This window comes from Leuciscus leuciscus (genome assembly GCF_965113295.1).
Source record: "Leuciscus leuciscus genome assembly, chromosome: 17".
Lineage (NCBI taxonomy): Eukaryota > Metazoa > Chordata > Actinopteri > Cypriniformes > Leuciscidae > Leuciscus > Leuciscus leuciscus.
The window spans coordinates 32,874,825-32,894,313 of NC_138741.1; the positions used below are offsets into that span (position 1 = coordinate 32,874,825).

A 19,489-nucleotide genomic window follows, 5' to 3' on the forward strand; every position below is an offset into this window, starting at 1 on the left:
AGCATTAACATTCTAATAATAAGTTAATAATTTTTTTAAACATAGCCTATGCTTTTTTTTCTTATACAAAGTGTTTCATTCACTGATAGTAATTGGAAAGGAAGAAATATATGGCATATCTGATCATATATCATATCATATCATATCAAAACATTTTTACTTAGAAACAATAATAAAAATGTCTTCCATTACAGATGTGCTTTTTGGTGAAACTCTTATCAATGCATTTCAATTCACAACATCATTACAGACAAGTGCTTGGTCTGATAAAAACATTCCAGAGGATGCTAAAAGTATACACTATTAAAATCATAAACAACACTATCAAAATCATAAACAACAGTTTAGCAGATATCACACGTTTTCATTTGATAACAGTTTTATTTCATTAGATTTTTTATTGGATATTCTTTCAATCTGTTGCGAGTATACCTGAAGAGAAGCGATAGCTTGTCTGTTAGCATACATGACCTCCACGCTGCCATCTTTGCTCATGATGGGCACTCATGGTTTGATCAAGTCATGTCGGTAAGATCGTATTTACAAGTTGAACGTACAAGAACGCCACCACAAAGTCATAAATACCAGTGGGAAACTTTAAGCCCTGAGTTTACGAGTTGGTGGCGTGTCGGTGAGAAACATGGCAGAATATCACGATACTTATTTAGCAGTGATATTGTCAGGCTTTTTTATTTACAACAAAAGATGCTAATTGCCTGCACAAAATATGATAGCATTGTAATATACCAACATTATATGAAACAATAAAATCTACAGTGGCTTCATAAATTAATTAAAAACATTTCCTGAAGTAGAGGTAAAAAACAAAAAAAACATGCTGTATTTTTGTGTAGTTAATTAAAAGAAAGTACACTGCCATCTTGCTCTGACGAAAGTTACTTTAACGCACCTGATTTCATAAACACGACTTCCAAACTCGACAATATGAACTTCCCGCACTTATTGGCAGACTGTGTAAAGTCCCAAACATTTCACTAGTGACTGTCCTGTCAATGTATTTATGAGCCTCCAAAAAAAAAGACACTGCTAAAAGTATTATTATAATATTGCATTTGCAATTTATACAGTAAGTAGCTTGCAAAATATTATTTTCATCAGAAGCCCAAACACTGACTTCCCCCACAGGATATAGAGCGCTGCAGGGATGATACAAACCGGTACATATTTTTGTGGGCACAACCCAAAAACAAGTTAGCATTGTAGCACTTCCGGATCCATTGTCCTAAAGTCAATGGTTTTTTTTTTTTGTTGTTAAATGCCTGAAATAAGGTCTGTGGTGAACACAAGCTCAAGATATGATCTACAATATCAAATACATCAGTAATTCCTCCTTGTGATTTTTTTTAAAGCTTGTTCTTTTACTTTAATAGGCGGCTGCTAAAAAGTGTCTAAATGGGACGATAGAGGTTGTCAGGCACATTAAATGTCATCACGCCAAACAGGTAAACTCATCTGGTCACTGCAAAAAAGGTCACAGAGCTTATTTTCTGTAGTAATCCAAAAGCCAATGGAGTCCTATTTTGTTTTCGTAGGGTGTTGATACTAACTTCCAGGTTGGCCTACGTATCATCACAGCAGTGCTCCATTGTCCTGCAGTAAAGGCTAACATTTTGGCAAACATGGCTCCTTCCCTAGATGGAGGAGGGCTAAAAAAATCAGTGTCCTCCTTTGCATCTCTGCAACACATACCAATTGCAGAAAGTGGTAATTGAAAATAATTCCCTTTTTTTCGCAGTAGACTTCAATTTAAACGTGTTTATTATTTGTTCAGTGCCCTCAGCCTTTCCCTCCACCCTGTAACGCTCCATTACTGACAGTGGATTTTTTAAGGTCAATGTTCATGGCCTGGTTCTCTGCATTTGCTTCCACTTTAACTCCTGTGGTGATTCCCAAAGCTCCAAGCACAGCTTTTCCCGTTTTCATCCCCCGAGACATTGGAATCCGACTGAACCCTGACCGTGCTGACGGGGCATCCATGACGGGTTGCTGTTGAGTAACAGAGACAGAAGAAACATGAATTATTCAAAATATCTGTGACTTAATTCTTCCATTTTTGTCAGGAAATCATATGCATCCACTGGGAGAGACAATAACTACTGCACACTTCTCTACACTGGAGAAACAATTCTTTCTTTCCTATTTTTCAATCCAAAATAGGGTTTTGAGAGAATTACTGAGTAAACACGTAATGTAATGTCCGTTTCATTCACACTCGTAGCCAGAGGGCGCCCTCGCGCAGAAAGTGCACAAGTGAGACTCTTAGGAGTAATAAATCTTCTGATGATCCAGGAAATCTCTCATGTGGACAAACTAAGGCATCCAGCTTTCGCTGTAACACATAGAGACGTTTTGACTGATGAAACATGAAAGTATATTTATAATGCAATGCTAATCGACATAGCCTTTATCACTATACAGAATATTATAAAATAATATAATTTCTGCCTCATTCTGTGATCTGAAGCACATCAGATCACAAAAGTAAGTTATTTGGTTACACTTTATTTTAAGGTGTCACTGTTACAGTTTAATTATATATTTGTACTGAGTAATATTAATTAACTACATGTAGTTACTATAGGGTTAGGGTAGGATTAGGGTTTGGTTGAGGGTTAGTTGCATGTAATTATGCCTAATTTACTGTTATTACTATGGTAAGTACATGTAACATATGTAACAAGGACACTGTAAAATAAAGTGTTACCAGTTATTTCAAACACTCTATTTAATGTTCTCTTTTGTTGGACAACAGGTTTGTAAACACTTCTCATTACAAGTTTGAAAAGATGTTTGACACCTTACTTTTTCAAATGCACGTCATACTGTAAATGACTCAATCTCACGGCGCTTGCAGAGATGGAGCAGCATTTACTGCGAACCGATCGATCCGCTATGAACAGTGCTGTGCTTCACCTGCACATATATCTATTTATTTAAAAAGATTTTGCAATTTCATAATTTGGTTTAATTTCAGTCAATCATGCAGCCCTAGCTTAACCTTCCACATGCACAAAACAAATGATCTCTTCACACAAACAAGCTCTGTCTTGCATGTTAAACTATATTGCACGAGACTACAGTGGTAAATATAGTCATCGCACAGACCGATTTTATTTTAGCACGTGCATCATATATGCCAACCCTGAATAAGGTCTTTCTTGGCTTATTGTTTTGCCATATTCCTGCATATATTATATTAGACACTCACCACTGAGAGTGTAGGTCTGGCTGGTGCTTTAGTGACCTGCGTGATGGTGATGCTACTTATGGCTTTGTTGGATGTTGATTTGCTGGCAGTCACATTGTGTGGCGAGCGTAGCACAGTTCCAGTAGAAACCTCCTTACTCTCGGATGATACGGAAATAGATTTGACCATGACAGCTGAGCCATGATCGTTGGTCTTCTTAAACTGTGCTCCTGAGTGAATGTGAATCTTACTGTCTTCTGTGGAAATGACATTAGCATTTGACTTCTTGATGGGCGTGGGGACCATGCGTTTCTCAGGAGTCTCCTTAAACACAGCTCGGCCTGTTATCATGTCCACATGCTCCTGGGAGCTGCTGTTGGATGCAGTGGATACGGGTGATTTGTCCATAGAGGGAGACCTCATGATCTCTGCACTCTTTACTCTTGAGATGGTTGCAAAGGTCATTGGAGATCGAACTCTTTCTGGGTTCTTTGTCTCTTTGGTTCGTTCATTTGTAGGAATGATGGTTGTCTGAATTGCTTGTGACGGTTTGGCAGAGGCTTGTTTGGTCAAGTCCTCTGAGTTGGTAATGCAAATCTGTAAAGTTGCCTCGTTGTTGTGAATATCTGGGATCACCTGAGCGTGCAATGGATGGTTATGCTTTTGGGACATGTTGACTTCAGAAGATGCAACCTCCCCACTGGTATCCGAAGATATTTCGGAAGCACTGCTGTCCTTCTTCCTCATCCAAGGAATCCAGGACTTCTTCACAGTAAAGTCACTGACCGTTGGAGGGTAGAGTTCACGGACTGTCGGCCTCGGCGCCGGCTTCTTTAAGCTCCTCTGCTGAAGACTACTCATGATCCGGTTCTCCTCTTGGACAGACTTCTTGATGAATGCAGCAGGAGTGTCAATGTCAGCTGTCCTATTTTCCACCGAATCGGTTTGTATTCCAGTCGATGTCATTGGAACATCCATCATTCGGCTTCCTTTGGTAATGGGCCGCAGAGTTCGGCTGAAGCGCTTGGTGACCTCTAATTCTTTGGTGAGGTTCAGAACTTCAGTGCTTATGCTCTTTTTCTTGTCCTCCTCTTCCAGAAACCTCTGTTGCAGAACAGAGTAATCGACCTGTAGCTGGGAAAGCTCATCTTCTTTGTTCATGAGCTCATGAATTTTCTCCTTCAGGGCTTGCACATCTGCTTGAAGGTCTCTGGATTTGGCCTCCTCCATCATGAACCGATGTCTCAGTTCAGCCTCCTGACAGCAAACCTCTCCTCGCTCTATTGCCTTACTCAACGCAGTTTGACTTCTTATCTCATGTACCTGCTGTGGGAGAAATTGCACCCTTTCTTTCTCAGTTGCTAACGGATCGTTCTCTGGTTTGATCAGGTGTCCCTCAATAGATTCAAGCTGCTGAAGACGGTTCTTCAACCGTTCAACCTCCAAAGTCAACTCCTTAACTTTATTCTCATCTTTTCCATGTGCATTTGAGACACTCTGCAGTTCTTTCACCTTTTGAGCAGATTCCCTTTCTTCTTCGTTCATGGTACCGTGCTTCATAATACCATGCTTGGAGCTCAGATCTTTACATTTTTCTTCTGCTTTGGAAAGCTTTCCCGTTATTTCATCTCTCTCCTTTACAAGAGCTGCTATCTTCAACTCCATCTCTGATTTTAGTTTCAGACGCTTCTTGCTCTCCTCTATTAACCTCTCAGTAACCTCCATGACTTTCTCCTGCTCTGCCTTATAGAGTTGGTTCAAATCATCTTTCATCTTTTCCTCGGACCTAATTCTGTCTGCCATGTTCTTGTGCTCATTAACCATTATTACAGTAACTGATTTGAGTTTCAAAAGATCCTCTTTTAAATCCAATTCATCCTTTTCCAGTTTCAGCTCGGACGACTCAAGCTCCTTCATACGGATTTTAACGCTCACTAGTTCATCTGTTAGCTCTTTCGTCAGGCTTTTCTCTTTTTCCAAAGCCGCCTGCAACTGGCCACATTCTGTCCTGCCCACATGGAAGGTCATCTCTAGTGTTTCTAACTGTGTCATTCTCTCTTGCAGTTTTTCCACCTCTAGCCTCAGGTCTTTATTGTGAGTCTCCTCAGCCAGAAGCATCTTCTTCAACTCATTGCACTTGTTCTCAGTTTTGGTGATCTCTTCATCTTTACCCTCCATTTCTAGAATTATTTTGCGTAAAGTCTCAAGTTCTGCAATCAAATTCGAGTTGCCACACTCGCCCTTTCTGATCTTATCCCTCAACGCCTGGAGCTCCTCTGCTGATTTCTGAAGAGCTTTGTTCATCTCTTCAAGCTCCTTGAGTTTGTGTAACAATTCCATTTGTTTCTGGGAAAGCTGCTGATGTTGAGATTCTTGGCCGGACAGTTTCGCAGACATCTCCTCTTGCTCTTTTGTGAACTTAGAAGTTCTTAGCTCCAGCTCAACCTCAAGATCCATGATCTTTTGGTTGTCTTCCTTTGCTTTTCTTTCTGCCTCATTTAGATTCTTCTCCTTTTCCTGGAGTTTTTGAAGAAGATCTTGTATTTTGTGGCTCTGTTTGTCAATTTTCTCCAAGTGAAGTTCTCGCTCATCAACCATCATTAGTGCAAAGGACTTCAGCTTTACCAGCTCTCCAGATATTCTTTGCATACGTTTAGAAAATTCTTTTTCCTTCCGTATTTGGTATGCTTTTTCTTGTTTCAGCAACCGCTTTAACCTAGTGATAAATAAACAATAAGTATGATTGACTTCATTGCAATATCAATTACTTCATTTGTAACACTTGAATAAGGTTCATTGGTTAACATTAGTTAATGTATTAATACACATGAACTAACCATTAGCAATACATTTGTTACTGTATTTGTTCATTTTTGTTAGCGTTAGTTAATAAAAATACAGCTGTTCATTGTTTGTTCATGTTAGTTCACAGTGCATATAATGTTAACACGATTTTAATAAAGTATTAATAAATGTTGAAATTAACATCAACAAAGATGAATAAATGCTGTATAAGAGCAGTTCATTATTAGTTCATGCTAACTAATTTAGTTAACTACTGTTAACTAACGAACCTTATTATTCTGAACAATTATTCTGCAAATTAATTACTTTGAACTTCATTGTGCACACATCGTAGCAGGTTGGTCATTTAAAATAGAAATGTCTATATTGTGTTTATTTTATTATTTTACATTTGCAATTCAACCATCCGTTTTGTTCCCTGCCATACATCTCTCCTCTCTCACCTCTCTCGTTCCTGCTCCAGGAGGTTGGTGAAGTCATCGCTCTTGTTCATATAATCCACGTGTTTGCGTTTCTCAATATCCAGCTCGTAGACAGTGCGCCGGTGGCTTTTCTCTGCCAGCAAGAGCTGTTCCAGCATACGGCGGTATGAGTCCTTGTGCTTATCCCGCAATCTGTCCAGCTGAGACACAGAGAGTAAAAACACAATAACTTTAGGTCTGGCCAACAGAGAGTTAAAAGCATGCAAACCCTTCTAATATGATGCATTTAAAGAGATAGATCATCCAAAAAAGAATATTCTGTCATCATTTACTCACCATTATGGAAGCTTGTTTTCGCCACATAATAAAACATTTAAAAAGATAATTGTGACTTTTTATCTCACAATTGTGAGTTTACATCTCGCAATTCTGACTTTATAACATGCAATTGCGACTTTATATTACGCAGTACTGACTTTATAACACAAAACTGTGTTTATATCACTCAATTCTGACTTTATAACTTGCAATTGTGACTTCATATCACGCAATTCTGAGATTAAAAAAAAAGTCTGAATTGTGAGATAAAAAGTCGCAATTACCTTTTTTATTTTTTATTCTGTGGCGGAAACCAGCTTCCATACCCTTGTTCCAAACCATGACAGAATTTTCCTTATTGGGTGAACTAGTCACTGTTGTTCTTTTCTCTGTGTGTATACCTCTGCCATTGTCTTATCATACACATGCTCGTGTTGAGCGTGGTTGTAGCTGAGCGTCTGGTCTCTCTGTAGGGCTTGCAGGGGTCTGGTCGGCCCCGAAGAGCCATAACGGGACTCCAGCTCCTCTGGTCGACTCAACAGCGCAGACCTCAGTAGATGGATCACATCTTCTCGTGCCTGGATAGCAAGTAAAAAAACATAAATGCGTTGGGAGATTATTCAGGGTGCAAATTACAGGAGGGTCTGACCTGCCTAAAATTCCTTTATTTATTTATCATATTATCAAAATGCATTTATTCAAATGGTTTAGAATCAGCATAAATCTGTTCACTGTGAAAACAATTACAAGTATTTAGTTTAAAAAAAAAAGTATGAACATGATTAACATATGGCTAGCTGTGGAACAAGCAATATTGAATTAAAATGAGACTGAAACAAATTGGATTTATTTTTAAAAATAAATATACATAAACCTAGTTATTGTGCATTAAAAAAAACATTACTTTTATTAGGACCATTACATAAATCGTTTTACTGTGGGACTAACAAATATGGATAATTTAATATTAAATTTAGTTTGTTTGTAAAAATGCTGTAATTTTCATATTACGAGTAGGCTACGTTACTTTCTCGACCCACATACATCTTGTTTTGACGTCCTTCAGGGACAGTCACAGGGAGGGGGCTAAATAAAATTTAGGCCTAAATATTTTTTGTGTAAATGCTTGATCCACTCTGAAGGACGTCAAGGTAAGTGTCCATAAATCCTCTTTAACACAAAGTACGAAGAACTGTTTGCTGAAATATCGACAACATTTACAACAACTGAAATAAGAACGCGCGTAATTCTTAGGTGATTCATTATTTTACTGAAAACAAGGTTATTTCACTCTTAAATCCTCCTTTTGCCGATAACACGGCTAGCAAAAATGTTCTGAGAGACGTTTCGCTTACGTTATAACGTTATTTAAGGGTGCAAACCTGATGAAAAATCATTGTTAAATTTCAATGATTCAATGATCTTTTGGTTAATGCATTAACAATGTTGATTCAGTGTTGGTCTGCTCTCTGGGATAGGCTACCATTAAGTGATGATGATAACGCTATTTCTGAATGTTCTCCGAACAAAACGTTCAGTTTTTAAAATCATTTTGCAGACTTTATTGGAATGTTACTTTGGAATGTTTTCTGGACATTCTGTATCAAATAGCATTAAAAAAAAACATTTAGTAGAACACGTTCAACTTTAAAACGTTACATTAATGTAGCCTATCAGTGCTAATGTTTTGAGAACATTAAAGACCATATAGGCTAACTTTGAGCAAACGTTCGTTACTGGAAAACGTTTGTTCATAAATTTGAGAGGCATAGGAGATAACGACCCCTCAATAAATATAAACAACCAAATCATTTACCTGGATCACACCAGATGGCGCCAGACACTCATGAACGTCAGGACAGAGCAACTCAAAACTGAACACTATAGTGTTTTTGCTAAATTAAACCATTAAACATTTTCATCGAGGTATAAATGGCTTGCTGTTAAACTATTCTATATTGTATTTTGAAAAAGCACATGAAATTCAGGAAGTGTGCTAAACTGCAACCTGAAAAAGACCAAATGACCAATAATCCCTTCTCTGTTTACAGTAGAAACAACGGGAAAAACTGTATAACTATGAATATTACACATGACTTGCTCATTGGCAGGTGTATTCTGGGATGAGGAAGCACACTTATGCAACAATGTTACATGGATTAACACATTAAAACATTTACATAATAAACATCTACCCTCATCTGAACTAAAGTTAAAGTTGCACAGACAGGTTGTGATGATATATGATCATCTTTAATAAATGAGGTTTCACCTGAATCTCTCCTTCCATGATCCCGAGCAGTTTCAGCAGGTTGTCTTTGGACAGATCTCTCAGCCCAAACATTTGGTCGTCATTCTGTGCTGATTTATCATCATTATCAGGCCCGATTTGCTCGTCATCATCCATGTGTTTAACCTTGATAGTCTTTTCTGTCTCCAGTATTTTCCCCTCGTCTTCTTCCTGGACATCATGTGAAGTTTGCGTGACAAGCTGACCTTCATTAACTGTGCCGTCATCCTCGGTGTTGTCTTTGGACCTCATTTTCCTCCTGAGGGAAGAAACCGATTTTTTATTGCTTGCCAGTGTTGATTCTGTATACAAAGTTCCAGAGCGACTCTAGTGCATGAAGACCATTTTGAAATATGAAAATATGAAAAAAGAAAAGAATTGTTTAGCAGCCTATATTATATTTAAACCCTGTAAAGTCTGACATATGAAATAATCAGAATTTTTTTTTTTTTTTTTTTTTTTAATGGACCAGTTTATTGAACCTTTAGACAAAATATATTTTAAAAAAAATTCCCAAAAAGTTACTTGTGTGTTTTTTGTTGAGTAGCCTATCATACATTTGATACATCCGGCTTTTATGGCTCATATAGTCTGATATAGTAAGAATATGTAGGGGACAAAAAACTGAGCAAAAATAGGCTATGCAATTTGGTGCAGATGCTGATATTTATAGGTCATAAAGTAAGATGAAATTCTGATGCTTGTAGTGTAAATCAATGAGGTCTTTATATCAGTAGAACTGGTATATGAAACATAAAATGCATATACATATCAGTTGTCACTCAATATCTGCCAATAATATTTCTTAGTAAGATAATATAAATGCTTAGTTTATGATCAAATTTCTGTAGTTTTTATTAAAATGTAATGCAATACAATGATTATTGAGAGATGAAAAAATAAACCTTCCTCAAAAGCTTGATGATCATGTTTGATACTCGAACATGATTTAAAAAAAAAAAAAAGTGTATGGATGATAAATTAAACCTGAGTTGCTTCGGGTCAGTAGGTGTTCAACTTTAAATATTACTAACAATATAGTAGTTATTCTTATGTTTACTTTATAAAAATCTGTGCTGATTTCACAGCAGAAAGACATGTGAATCACGAGCTGAAGGACATTTGTTCAATTGTGTGCGACTGATTTTACAGCAAAGTTTTGATCATGTTGTTTGTTTATAGGCCTTAGAAATTCAAGTATCAAAACTTGATACAGTAGGCTTTCTAGACTCCACAGAACAGGCCCAACATCATCAAGCCCTGACATCTGAAACGTGACAACGAGTTTTAAACTAAAAACGAATCGATTGGAAAGTTTAGCAGCTTCATGAGGGACTGATTTTGAAGTTGTTTTTACCCTCGTGTCGTACCAAACCTGTATGACTTTCTGTCTTCAATTGCATCCCTGTAATGTCCTTTCAGAATTTTTAATTAATTAATTAAGAAAAGGCCGGTTTTTACATAATATGAAAACCAAAAAAATCCTGTTTAGTTGACTCTTTCCTTGAATGTATACTGTAGGTTGACTGTATTTTGAACTGTTTTAAACTATAGTAAGAGTTTGAAATCAACATCCATGGGTGCGATTGAACTTTTGACTCAAATCCTGATAGTGGATGTATAACCCTTGTGATAAACCATGTGACAACTATTGCAATCTATAAAGCAATTTAATGGTGTTGTAAGAAATGCTGCTTTGGTGCTCTTTTCCATGGATTTGTTTAGATCCATTTGAGAACTATAGACAAGGCTCAGAATAACTGCTGTTTATACAATCCTGGTGTATTAAATATCTGGATCAGCCTCCAAAGTCATGAAAGGACTAGCTAAATGGTTTTCAAACCAGTGTTTGAGTGTGGAAATGTATTTAAAGAATGGCTTAAAAGTAACGATTCAAGCTGTTTTTTATTTCCGTAGTTTTTAATCCACACCGTGGCGTATTCAGAACGAGTTTCTGTCTTGATGGCTTGTAAAATGTCTCTTGTGAAAGTTGTTGCATTCAATCCAGTGGAACAAATTAATGAACAACAATTGGTTCAGAAATTCATTCTGCTTGTGTTTCTAAAAGTCTAAGTGAAAAGAACCAATCTATCATCAGTATTCTAGATGTTTTGTTACTGAAGAAAACTCTTACTGTTATGTTGTCATACTATATACATGTGTGATACTGTTATTTCTTGGCTTAACGGCATTGCAGTTTTTTATTTTATAATATTTCCTGAGATGCGCTTATAATAGGATTTGTACATCAAAAGCAGTCATAACATAGAAATAAAGGCCATTTCTCCCCTGATATCAGTCCTCTGTTTTAAACACACACTGTGTAATGGGGCGTGTCTCCTTTAAGACTTAACGCCCACAGCTGTGATTGGCTAACATCTTTGTATATGAAATAGCATTACAAGTGGAACTCTTTTGAACAATTTTATGATGTTTTTACGACTACAGCTGCCACAATTAACTAATCGTGAAAGGTGTTGGTTACAGCATTAGCCTGTATTTAGTTCTACTCGTATTGCATGAAAGGTTGCAGCGCTGAGGATTGTGGCCAATGCAATGATCTCACTAGCCACGTTTCCATTACAGATTTGCACAAAACTTTTTCAATGTTTCCTGTCGATTAAAAAAAACTATTGAGAAATGACGCGTTTCCGATGTTAAGTCTCTAAACCGTCATTCCAAAAATCATGGCAATGGATGTTGGTAGGTTTACGGATTTCCCAGTCACCGCACTAGCCATTATTTTAATCGAAGGACACTTGAGCGTGTTATTCAAGCATTAATGGCAAGGAAAACCCAAGCTGGGATTAAGATGGGTCTTGAGCATGTTGCCCACTTGGGTCCCAGTACCAAGTGTAATCCTGCATGAAATCCATGTGAGCAATTAACATGAGGCCATTGTAGAACCCGTGGACAATCCTATGGGATTGTAACACAAAAGAAGATATTTTAAAGAATATTGGTAAACGGTTGATGGTGCCATTGACTTCCATAGTTGGTCAATGGGTGCTGTCACCTATCTGGTAACAACATTCTTCAAAATATCCAAAACATCCAAATCACATCCAAATGTTGTCTGGGTTATACTCGTGAGCTGCAACTATGAGGTGTTTCTCCCTCATTTCTGCTTCAAGTTCTGGATAAATTGTGCCATTTCTTTGTTGTTTAGAATCCAGTATCCCCGTAATACTTGTATCTTTTTACAAGTTTAATGGAGAACTCTGTCTCGATTACTGTCCAAACACACCGCGCCATCTTTAATGAATGATCGACTTTTACTTACGCCAGGTGACCTTTAAATGTGCAAAAACTGTTTCCATTGCAGTTTTGCAAAATATTCCTTTTTCGAATTGCCAGAAAATTTCAATAAAATTTCAATTTGAATGGAAACGCGGCTACTGCACACCCACAAATGATTTTATCATAACACCGTGCTGTAGATGAGAGACTGAGTGCAGTGTAGACAGCACCATTGATTATAACATGGGTTTGTTTTGGCGAGAGTGCAGAACTGCTGATGTGAAATGATTGACAGCTCCAGTGATTATAAAATGAGTGCTGTTTGTTGATTGTTGTGACTCCAGCAGTTTAATGCAGCTCAGATAACAAAGTCTCCTCAGATATGTTTGTGACACTAAAAGGTAAATCAGGCTCAAGCCAGCATACTGTGTTTGTTCTGCCTTTATGTGGAATTGCATATTTGTCCAGAGTATGGAGATGGCACAGAGCCAATAAGCTGGAAAATATCATATTCAGCTGTTACCAGCATGCGAAAAGATGATTTCATGTCTTTGAGAGGTGTCATCACTCATAGTAAAGTGCTATTTATAAAGCATGTCTGACAGTTGCTTTAGGCATTTGTAGTTGGGCGTTTTCTTCTAATACATACAGTATAGGACTGGGCAGGGTTTTTTTTATGATCATTGAATATCTTAATAACACAGATAATATAATCCTAAAAAAGGATGGATTATTTATACATGATTTAATAATATGTTTAAGAAAATCTTTTACATGCAATTGCAACCCACCATGTAAAACAAAACGGTTCAAACCTTGTATAATGAAAAGCAAAGCATTCGGACTCTGAGTCTGTACTATAAAAAAAAATATTATTTCTAATAAAATATATTTTTTGAGATCATTCATAAGCTTTCCAGAATTTGGGGTCAGGAGGATTTTTTAAAAAGAATTTAATAAATGTATTCAGATGCATTAACCCTTTCATAGAGGTCACGCAGTGACAGCGATTCAAAAAGCATTTTCTTGCGTATGCACGGGTTGATGCATAGTTGCAGATCAACCTCTACAGTGAACTCTACAGCATCATCCTATACACTGCCACCAAGTGTCAAGCTATTGTATGTGGATATTTTTCTCCAAACCAAGATGAAGTGTCAGAAATGCCAAGTTGCTCCAGAATATCAGCCTTCTATCCTAAGAGACTCTTGCAGGTTAAACAAATGTTATACAGTAGCTTCAATTAGCATCTAAGGAGTCATGATACATTTTACAAGTATTGATTTTAGATTGGGAGGAAAATCTGATTGATCATCTGTCCACTAAATTGGACATCATGCATCACTTGCTATATTTCAGATACAATTCATACTATTACTGTGACTGTTGTTCTTGATAATACTTCATCTGCAGTTACTTTTTTGGCTGTGAATAAATGTATTTGTGGTATTAGAATGTAATTTGCAGTTACATCAAAAAAGTAATCTGATTACATAATGCACATTACTTGTAATGTGTTACTTTACTCATTACATCAGAGAGTAATCTGATTACATTATGTATGTTACTTGTAATGTGTTACTTTACTCATTACATCAGAGAGTAATCTGATTACATTATGTATGTTACTTGTAATGTGTTACTTTACTCATTACATCAGAAAGTAATCTGATTACTCTATGCACGTTACTTGTAATATGTTACTTTACTCATTACATCAGAAAGTAATCTGATTACATTCTGCATGTTACTTGTAATGTGTTACTTTACTCATTACATCAGAGAGTAATCTGATCACTTTATGCATGTTACTTGTAATGTGTTACTTTACTCATTACATCAGAGAGTAATCTGATTACATTATGCATGTTACTTGTAATGTGTTACTTTACTCATTACATCAGAAAGTAATCTGATTACTCTATGCATGATACCTGTAATGTGTTACTTTACTCATTACATCAGAAAGTAATCTGATCACTATGCATGTTACTTGTAATGTGTTACTTTACTCATTACATCAGAGAGTAATCTGATTACATTATGCATGTTACTTGTAATGTGTTACTTTACTCATTACATCAGAAAGTAATCTGATTACTCTATGCATGATACCTGTAATGTGTTACTTTACTCATTACATCAGAAAGTAATCTGATTACATTCTGCATGTTACTTGTAATGTGTTACTTTACTCATTACATCAGAAAGTAATCTGATCACTTTATGCATGTTACTTGTAATGTGTTACTTTACTCATTACATCAGAAAGTAATCTGATTACATTATGCATGTTACTTGTAATGTGTTACTTTACTCATTACATCAGAAAGTAATCTGATTACTCTATGCACGTTACTTGTAATGCGTTACTCCCAACACTGCTCATTTCAGATGAGATTGAAAACATCTGATCGCTAACTTTTCCACAATCTGAAAACATCAATTGATCAAAGTAGATTTCAGTCTGAGGTTTTCTCAGAGAGGAGAGCTATAGTGGAAATGTGTCTATTTTGAACATAATCAGAATTATCAGCTAATATTGTACATCGACCAAATCTTTGATGGAATCACGTCCTCATGTTCTGATATCAAAGACATGCAATGTTAAACTTGTATGAAGTTCTTCATCTGCTGATTGACGGGAATGAACTCAATTGCGGTTGCAATAATTGAAGCATATTATAATTTTGGTTTCCACGTGATTTTATATAATTTTATTCATTGGTTTGTTAAATACACACAATATTACTGTGTTATTACTGTATTGTGTTTAATACAGTATCTCTTCCGTTAAAAGCATAAACGCATACTGTCCACTCAAGTGGACATCTGAAAAATCTCTTTTAAAAGAGCAATAAAAACACACAGAAAAAATCCTGACTGAGGCTGTAATATTTCATGCAAGAATTGATCAAAAGTAACACAAAAAAATATAAAGGTGATATATCTTTATATTATGCATTATGCTTGTTATGTTTTATGCGCTGGCATGTAGATGAAAATCAAGAGAGATTTTGTGGGGAAAACATTTCAAACATTAGGGAGGAACCACATAGTTTGCAGATGTTTGCAGATTTTAAAGGGACATATGTGCCGATGGGAACATCCCTGTTTTTTTTGCTGAGCTGGTGGTGTTATTGGCTCCTAATTTGGTCTGCTTTTGAAGATAACCAAGAGACACAGCTGGTACCAGCAGCTGTCCAAAATCCACATTCCTGTGCCGCCAATGAAGAAATGAAAGGTTTTAGCGGACATGATGGGTCCAATGTGTCTAAATAAGGGCTAGGAGAGTCATGGCATTTGCGGTTGTGGCTTTGGCAAGGCATGAAGTCTGCCTCACACTGAAGTTTCACATTTGCGATCCTGGTCACTTTAAAAGGTGTCCATGTAAGCGCTGTAAACAAACTAATACCAATATAAAATGGAAAAGAAAAAGAACTTTCCAGGCAACTAACCACATGACCTGTTTGATGGACACTTGTTTAGAGAGGAGGAAAGAAGGTCAAAGTCTGTAACAGTGTTCAGAGGCAGTGTTATCATTGGCTCTGATAACAGTAAAACACAGACAAACATTACGTGCACACAATCTCATATACGTTTTATGAGTCTCTTTGATATATATTTTTTATTATTTGCGATCTGTATCTATTACGCATGAGTAAATATTACCCAGTTCATCTTACTGTATACAGTCATCAGCTTCTATTTATATCAGCCATCCATAACTTATGTTCAGTAGGAGCAGTTGTCTTATTGGATTTCAGCTTGTAGTTACTCACAAATACTCGGACTACAGGCAAAGTGTTTAAAAGTGCACAGCAGTTTTGATGAGGGTTGTGTCATCCAGCTGAACTGATCTTATAAACATTTTTTTTCTTATTTCTATAAGATTTAACAAATCTCACTTCTTATTTTGTGCAATGATCATTCAACACCCATTACATTCAAAATGTGTTTGTCAGTAATACAATCCCTACATAATAAAATGTGATGTTCCATTTCAATAAATGATGCATCACAATGTCCACAAAAATACTGAGCTGAAAAAAACATTTTAAACATTGATAATAATCAGAAATGTTTCTTGAGCATCAAATCATCATATTAGACTGATTTCTGAAGGATCATGTGACACTGAAGACTGGAGTAATGATGCTGAATATTCAGATTTGATCACAGGAATAAATTACATTTTTAAATATATTTACATAGAAAACAGTTATTTTAAATTGTTCATTTAAATCGGCTAACGTGCCTACATTGCTACACATGATCCCCATTAATACCTTTCTAACAGGTTACATTCTACTGTAACATCATAAGTACAGTAAATCAAAACCAAGACCTCTAGTTACATGACATCATTGGATAGCTCTTTAAAAAGCCATTCCAAGGGGGTGATTTTGAAGTTCATCTGCAAGCCGCAGTATTAATAGGAGTCGTAAACGACACCTGGATGAGGCGGTGATAAAATACAGTAGCCTACATAGTCAATAGTCAATGGGTTTCCATGAACATGACCAGAGACAACCATGCATCCAGAATCTCAGCAACCCACACACCAAGAACCGACACCACAACCAATAGACACCACAATGGTCCTCAAAATAATAATTTCCCAAAAAACAAGGCAAAACGTTCCTTCACTTTCCAATCACAACTATTATTACTGGAATAAATGGCCAAAGGCAGCAGTCCACTGCGGTTGAGAATAGCTGAGCACTTTTTTATGCTGTCACTTAATTTGTTTATGGTAAAATTAAATTGTAAAAAGCCCAAAACAATATTATATTGACCAACATTAAAGGGATAGTTCACCCAAAAATGTTTGGGTATTTTGAAGAATGTTGTTAACCAGATTGACCAACTATGGAAGTCAATGGTACCATCAACTGTTTGATTACCAATATTCTTTAAAATATCTCCTTTTGTGTTCAGCAAAAGAAAGAAACTCATACAGGTTTGGATCAACATGAGGGTGAGTAAATGATGACAGCATTTTCATTTTTGGGTGAACTATCCCTTTAAGTCACATTTTGGCTTTTGTGTATATTTAAGAAAATATATTGATTAAGTATGATATGGTCTTTATAATAAATAATTTTCATCTTTTTGGTTAATAAAGTAATAATATAATAGGCTATATATCATAAAAAAAATTATTTGAGAAAAACTAATTCATTTGGCTGTAACAAATTAGAATTTTATATAAGTTAATAAGCCAAGTTTTCTTTTTCTTTTCTTTTTTTCAGTGTATACGCAGGACATTCAAATACGCACAAGATGTTCATTTATGCCTAAACTATATTTCACCTGAAAATGTGATTCTTCCATGCAGTCACATGATACAGCTTTTACATTGCAATTCACAACTCTCCAAATTTAAGACAAACATGCACATGTTGCATTTGCCTGAAATGTGTGTGAAAGTCTAAGAGAAAGTACACACAAGATGCCACTCTCATGTGGCAATCTTTAGTAAATTATTAATAAAGTGGTGGATAGAAATTGCTGTGATCCCGTAGAACAAGAACACACTGCTCTCTGAATGAAACATGAATGAAAAACTTACCCACAATAGTCCCAAAGCCAAAGTACATTCCTATGAACTCCAGATTAGACGATTCTTCTAAGAGTGATGCCCATTATCCAAAGATCTTTCCCCTGTAAGATAGTGCTATACTGAGAATCAGGTGCTTCAAACCATGAGGCAACAAGTGAAAGAAAGCATGACTGAATGCAAGTCGTTAGGAGCCGGGCTGTAAAATCAATGAGTCACAAACAATGAAGCTGTTATTCTATTCCAGGGACAAGAGGTGCACATGCTTCCTCTATCAGTGATTGTCTGCAGCTCCACCGCGCTGCTAAGCTATATATAACCTCTCCGCTTACTCAGTTGTAGCCATTAGGGTGTGAGAGTGACTTTAGTCTCTCAGAAGTGACAGCTGAGCCCTCCTTTTCTCACATCAGAGAACGCTCAGGCCTGTTACTCCACCCACATGCAGTCCAGGAACTGCTGTGACAAGACATGAGCTCTGAACAAATGTAGAATTTGTCCTTATGGATTCATCTGAGAGCAGCAACTATCCTGTTGCTTTGCAGTATCACATTAATTACCACTAAACAATTTTTGTCAATTTTACAGCAATTATAACTAGTAAAGAAAAGTGTATCAAAGTGTACCTTGATATGAATGTACATGACAAAGAAAGTAAAAAAAAAAAGGTTTGAAAAGCCTTGAAGTATTACAGGCCTTCACAAAAATATTTTTTAATTCATTTTAATTATTTCTTGACTAGCTTCGTTATCGCTAGCATAACGCATTAGCATCTGCCTTGCCTGTTAACTTATCTTTCGGTTTACTGTCTTCTCCTGTCATTGTCAGTTGGACTGCCTGCCACGCCAGTGAGGGTTTCACATGTGATAAATGCAGGGAAATAGTTAGGCTGATAGAGAAGATTTCAGAATGAGAGACACGCATCCAAACTTTAATCGAGGATAGAAAGAATGCAAGGGCTCTAGATACGGCTTTGGATGCGACTAGTTTAGAGATCCCTGTACATTGTTCTTTCCAGTTGCAGAGCCCCCGCAGCAGGGCATATCAGATAATTTAAGAACTCGATGTTGCAACAGAAACTGTAGACTCATTATTTTCCAGCACTTTAGACACGGTTGCTCCTTTGTGCTTAAAGAAAATTAAGGAAAATAGTTTGACGCCGGTGTATAACAAGCTCGGGCCCTCAAGAGAGCAGCCTGAAAAATTGAGTGCAGCTGGAAAACAAAACTAGAGGTATTTCGTATTTAATGGAAGGACAGTGTTATTGCATACAGAAAGGCCTTAAAAACTGCTAGATCTGCTTACTTTTCGACTCCCTAAGAAGAAAACAAACACAATTCTAGGTATTTATTTGATACAGTGATTAAATGACTGAGAAATAATAGTGTAATGATTTTATCAACTTCTATACTTGCAAGATTGATAATATAAGGGAGAAAATTATAACCATGCAACCGTCTACTACAGTATCGCATCAGACGTCATGCTATAAACCCCCTGAGGAAACATTTTATTCATTCTTTATTTCTTTGCTATAGGAGATGAAGAATGGTCTAACCTTCAAAATCATCAAACTAAACAACATGTATGTTAGACCCTTTACCAACTAAGCTACTGAAAGAGATGCTTCCAAAAGTCACAGATCC

The 19,489-nt window shown here is 36.5% G+C and overlaps 1 protein-coding gene across 1 annotated transcript; it reads right to left on the reverse strand.

Moving 5' to 3' along the window:
- Positions 1-130: 130 nt before the first annotated feature.
- filip1a (filamin A interacting protein 1a) lies at positions 131-18,203 on the reverse strand. The gene is made up of 6 exons (XM_082143413.1): positions 17,859-18,203; positions 9,026-9,302; positions 7,155-7,331; positions 6,457-6,635; positions 3,230-5,924; positions 131-2,007 (listed from the first exon to the last, which is right to left on the reverse strand). Exons 2-6 carry the CDS (start codon positions 9,293-9,295, stop codon positions 1,798-1,800), a joined length of 3,531 nt encoding a protein of 1,176 aa, XP_081999539.1. The 5' UTR covers positions 9,296-9,302; positions 17,859-18,203; the 3' UTR covers positions 131-1,797.
- Positions 18,204-19,489: the final 1,286 nt, after the last annotated feature.

Bases quoted from the DNA above. Each gene is read 5' to 3' on its own strand.
- filip1a (XM_082143413.1), bottom strand. From the start codon at position 9,295: ATGAGGTCCAAAGACAACACCGAGGATGACGGCACAGTTAATGAAGGT. The intron at 7,332-9,025 runs GTGAAACCTCAT...CTTGCTATCCAG, and splicing joins TCATGGAAGGAGAGATTCAG to GCACGAGAAGATGTGATCCA. The intron at 6,636-7,154 runs GTATACACACAG...TCTGTGTCTCAG, and splicing joins ATGATAAGACAATGGCAGAG to CTGGACAGATTGCGGGATAA.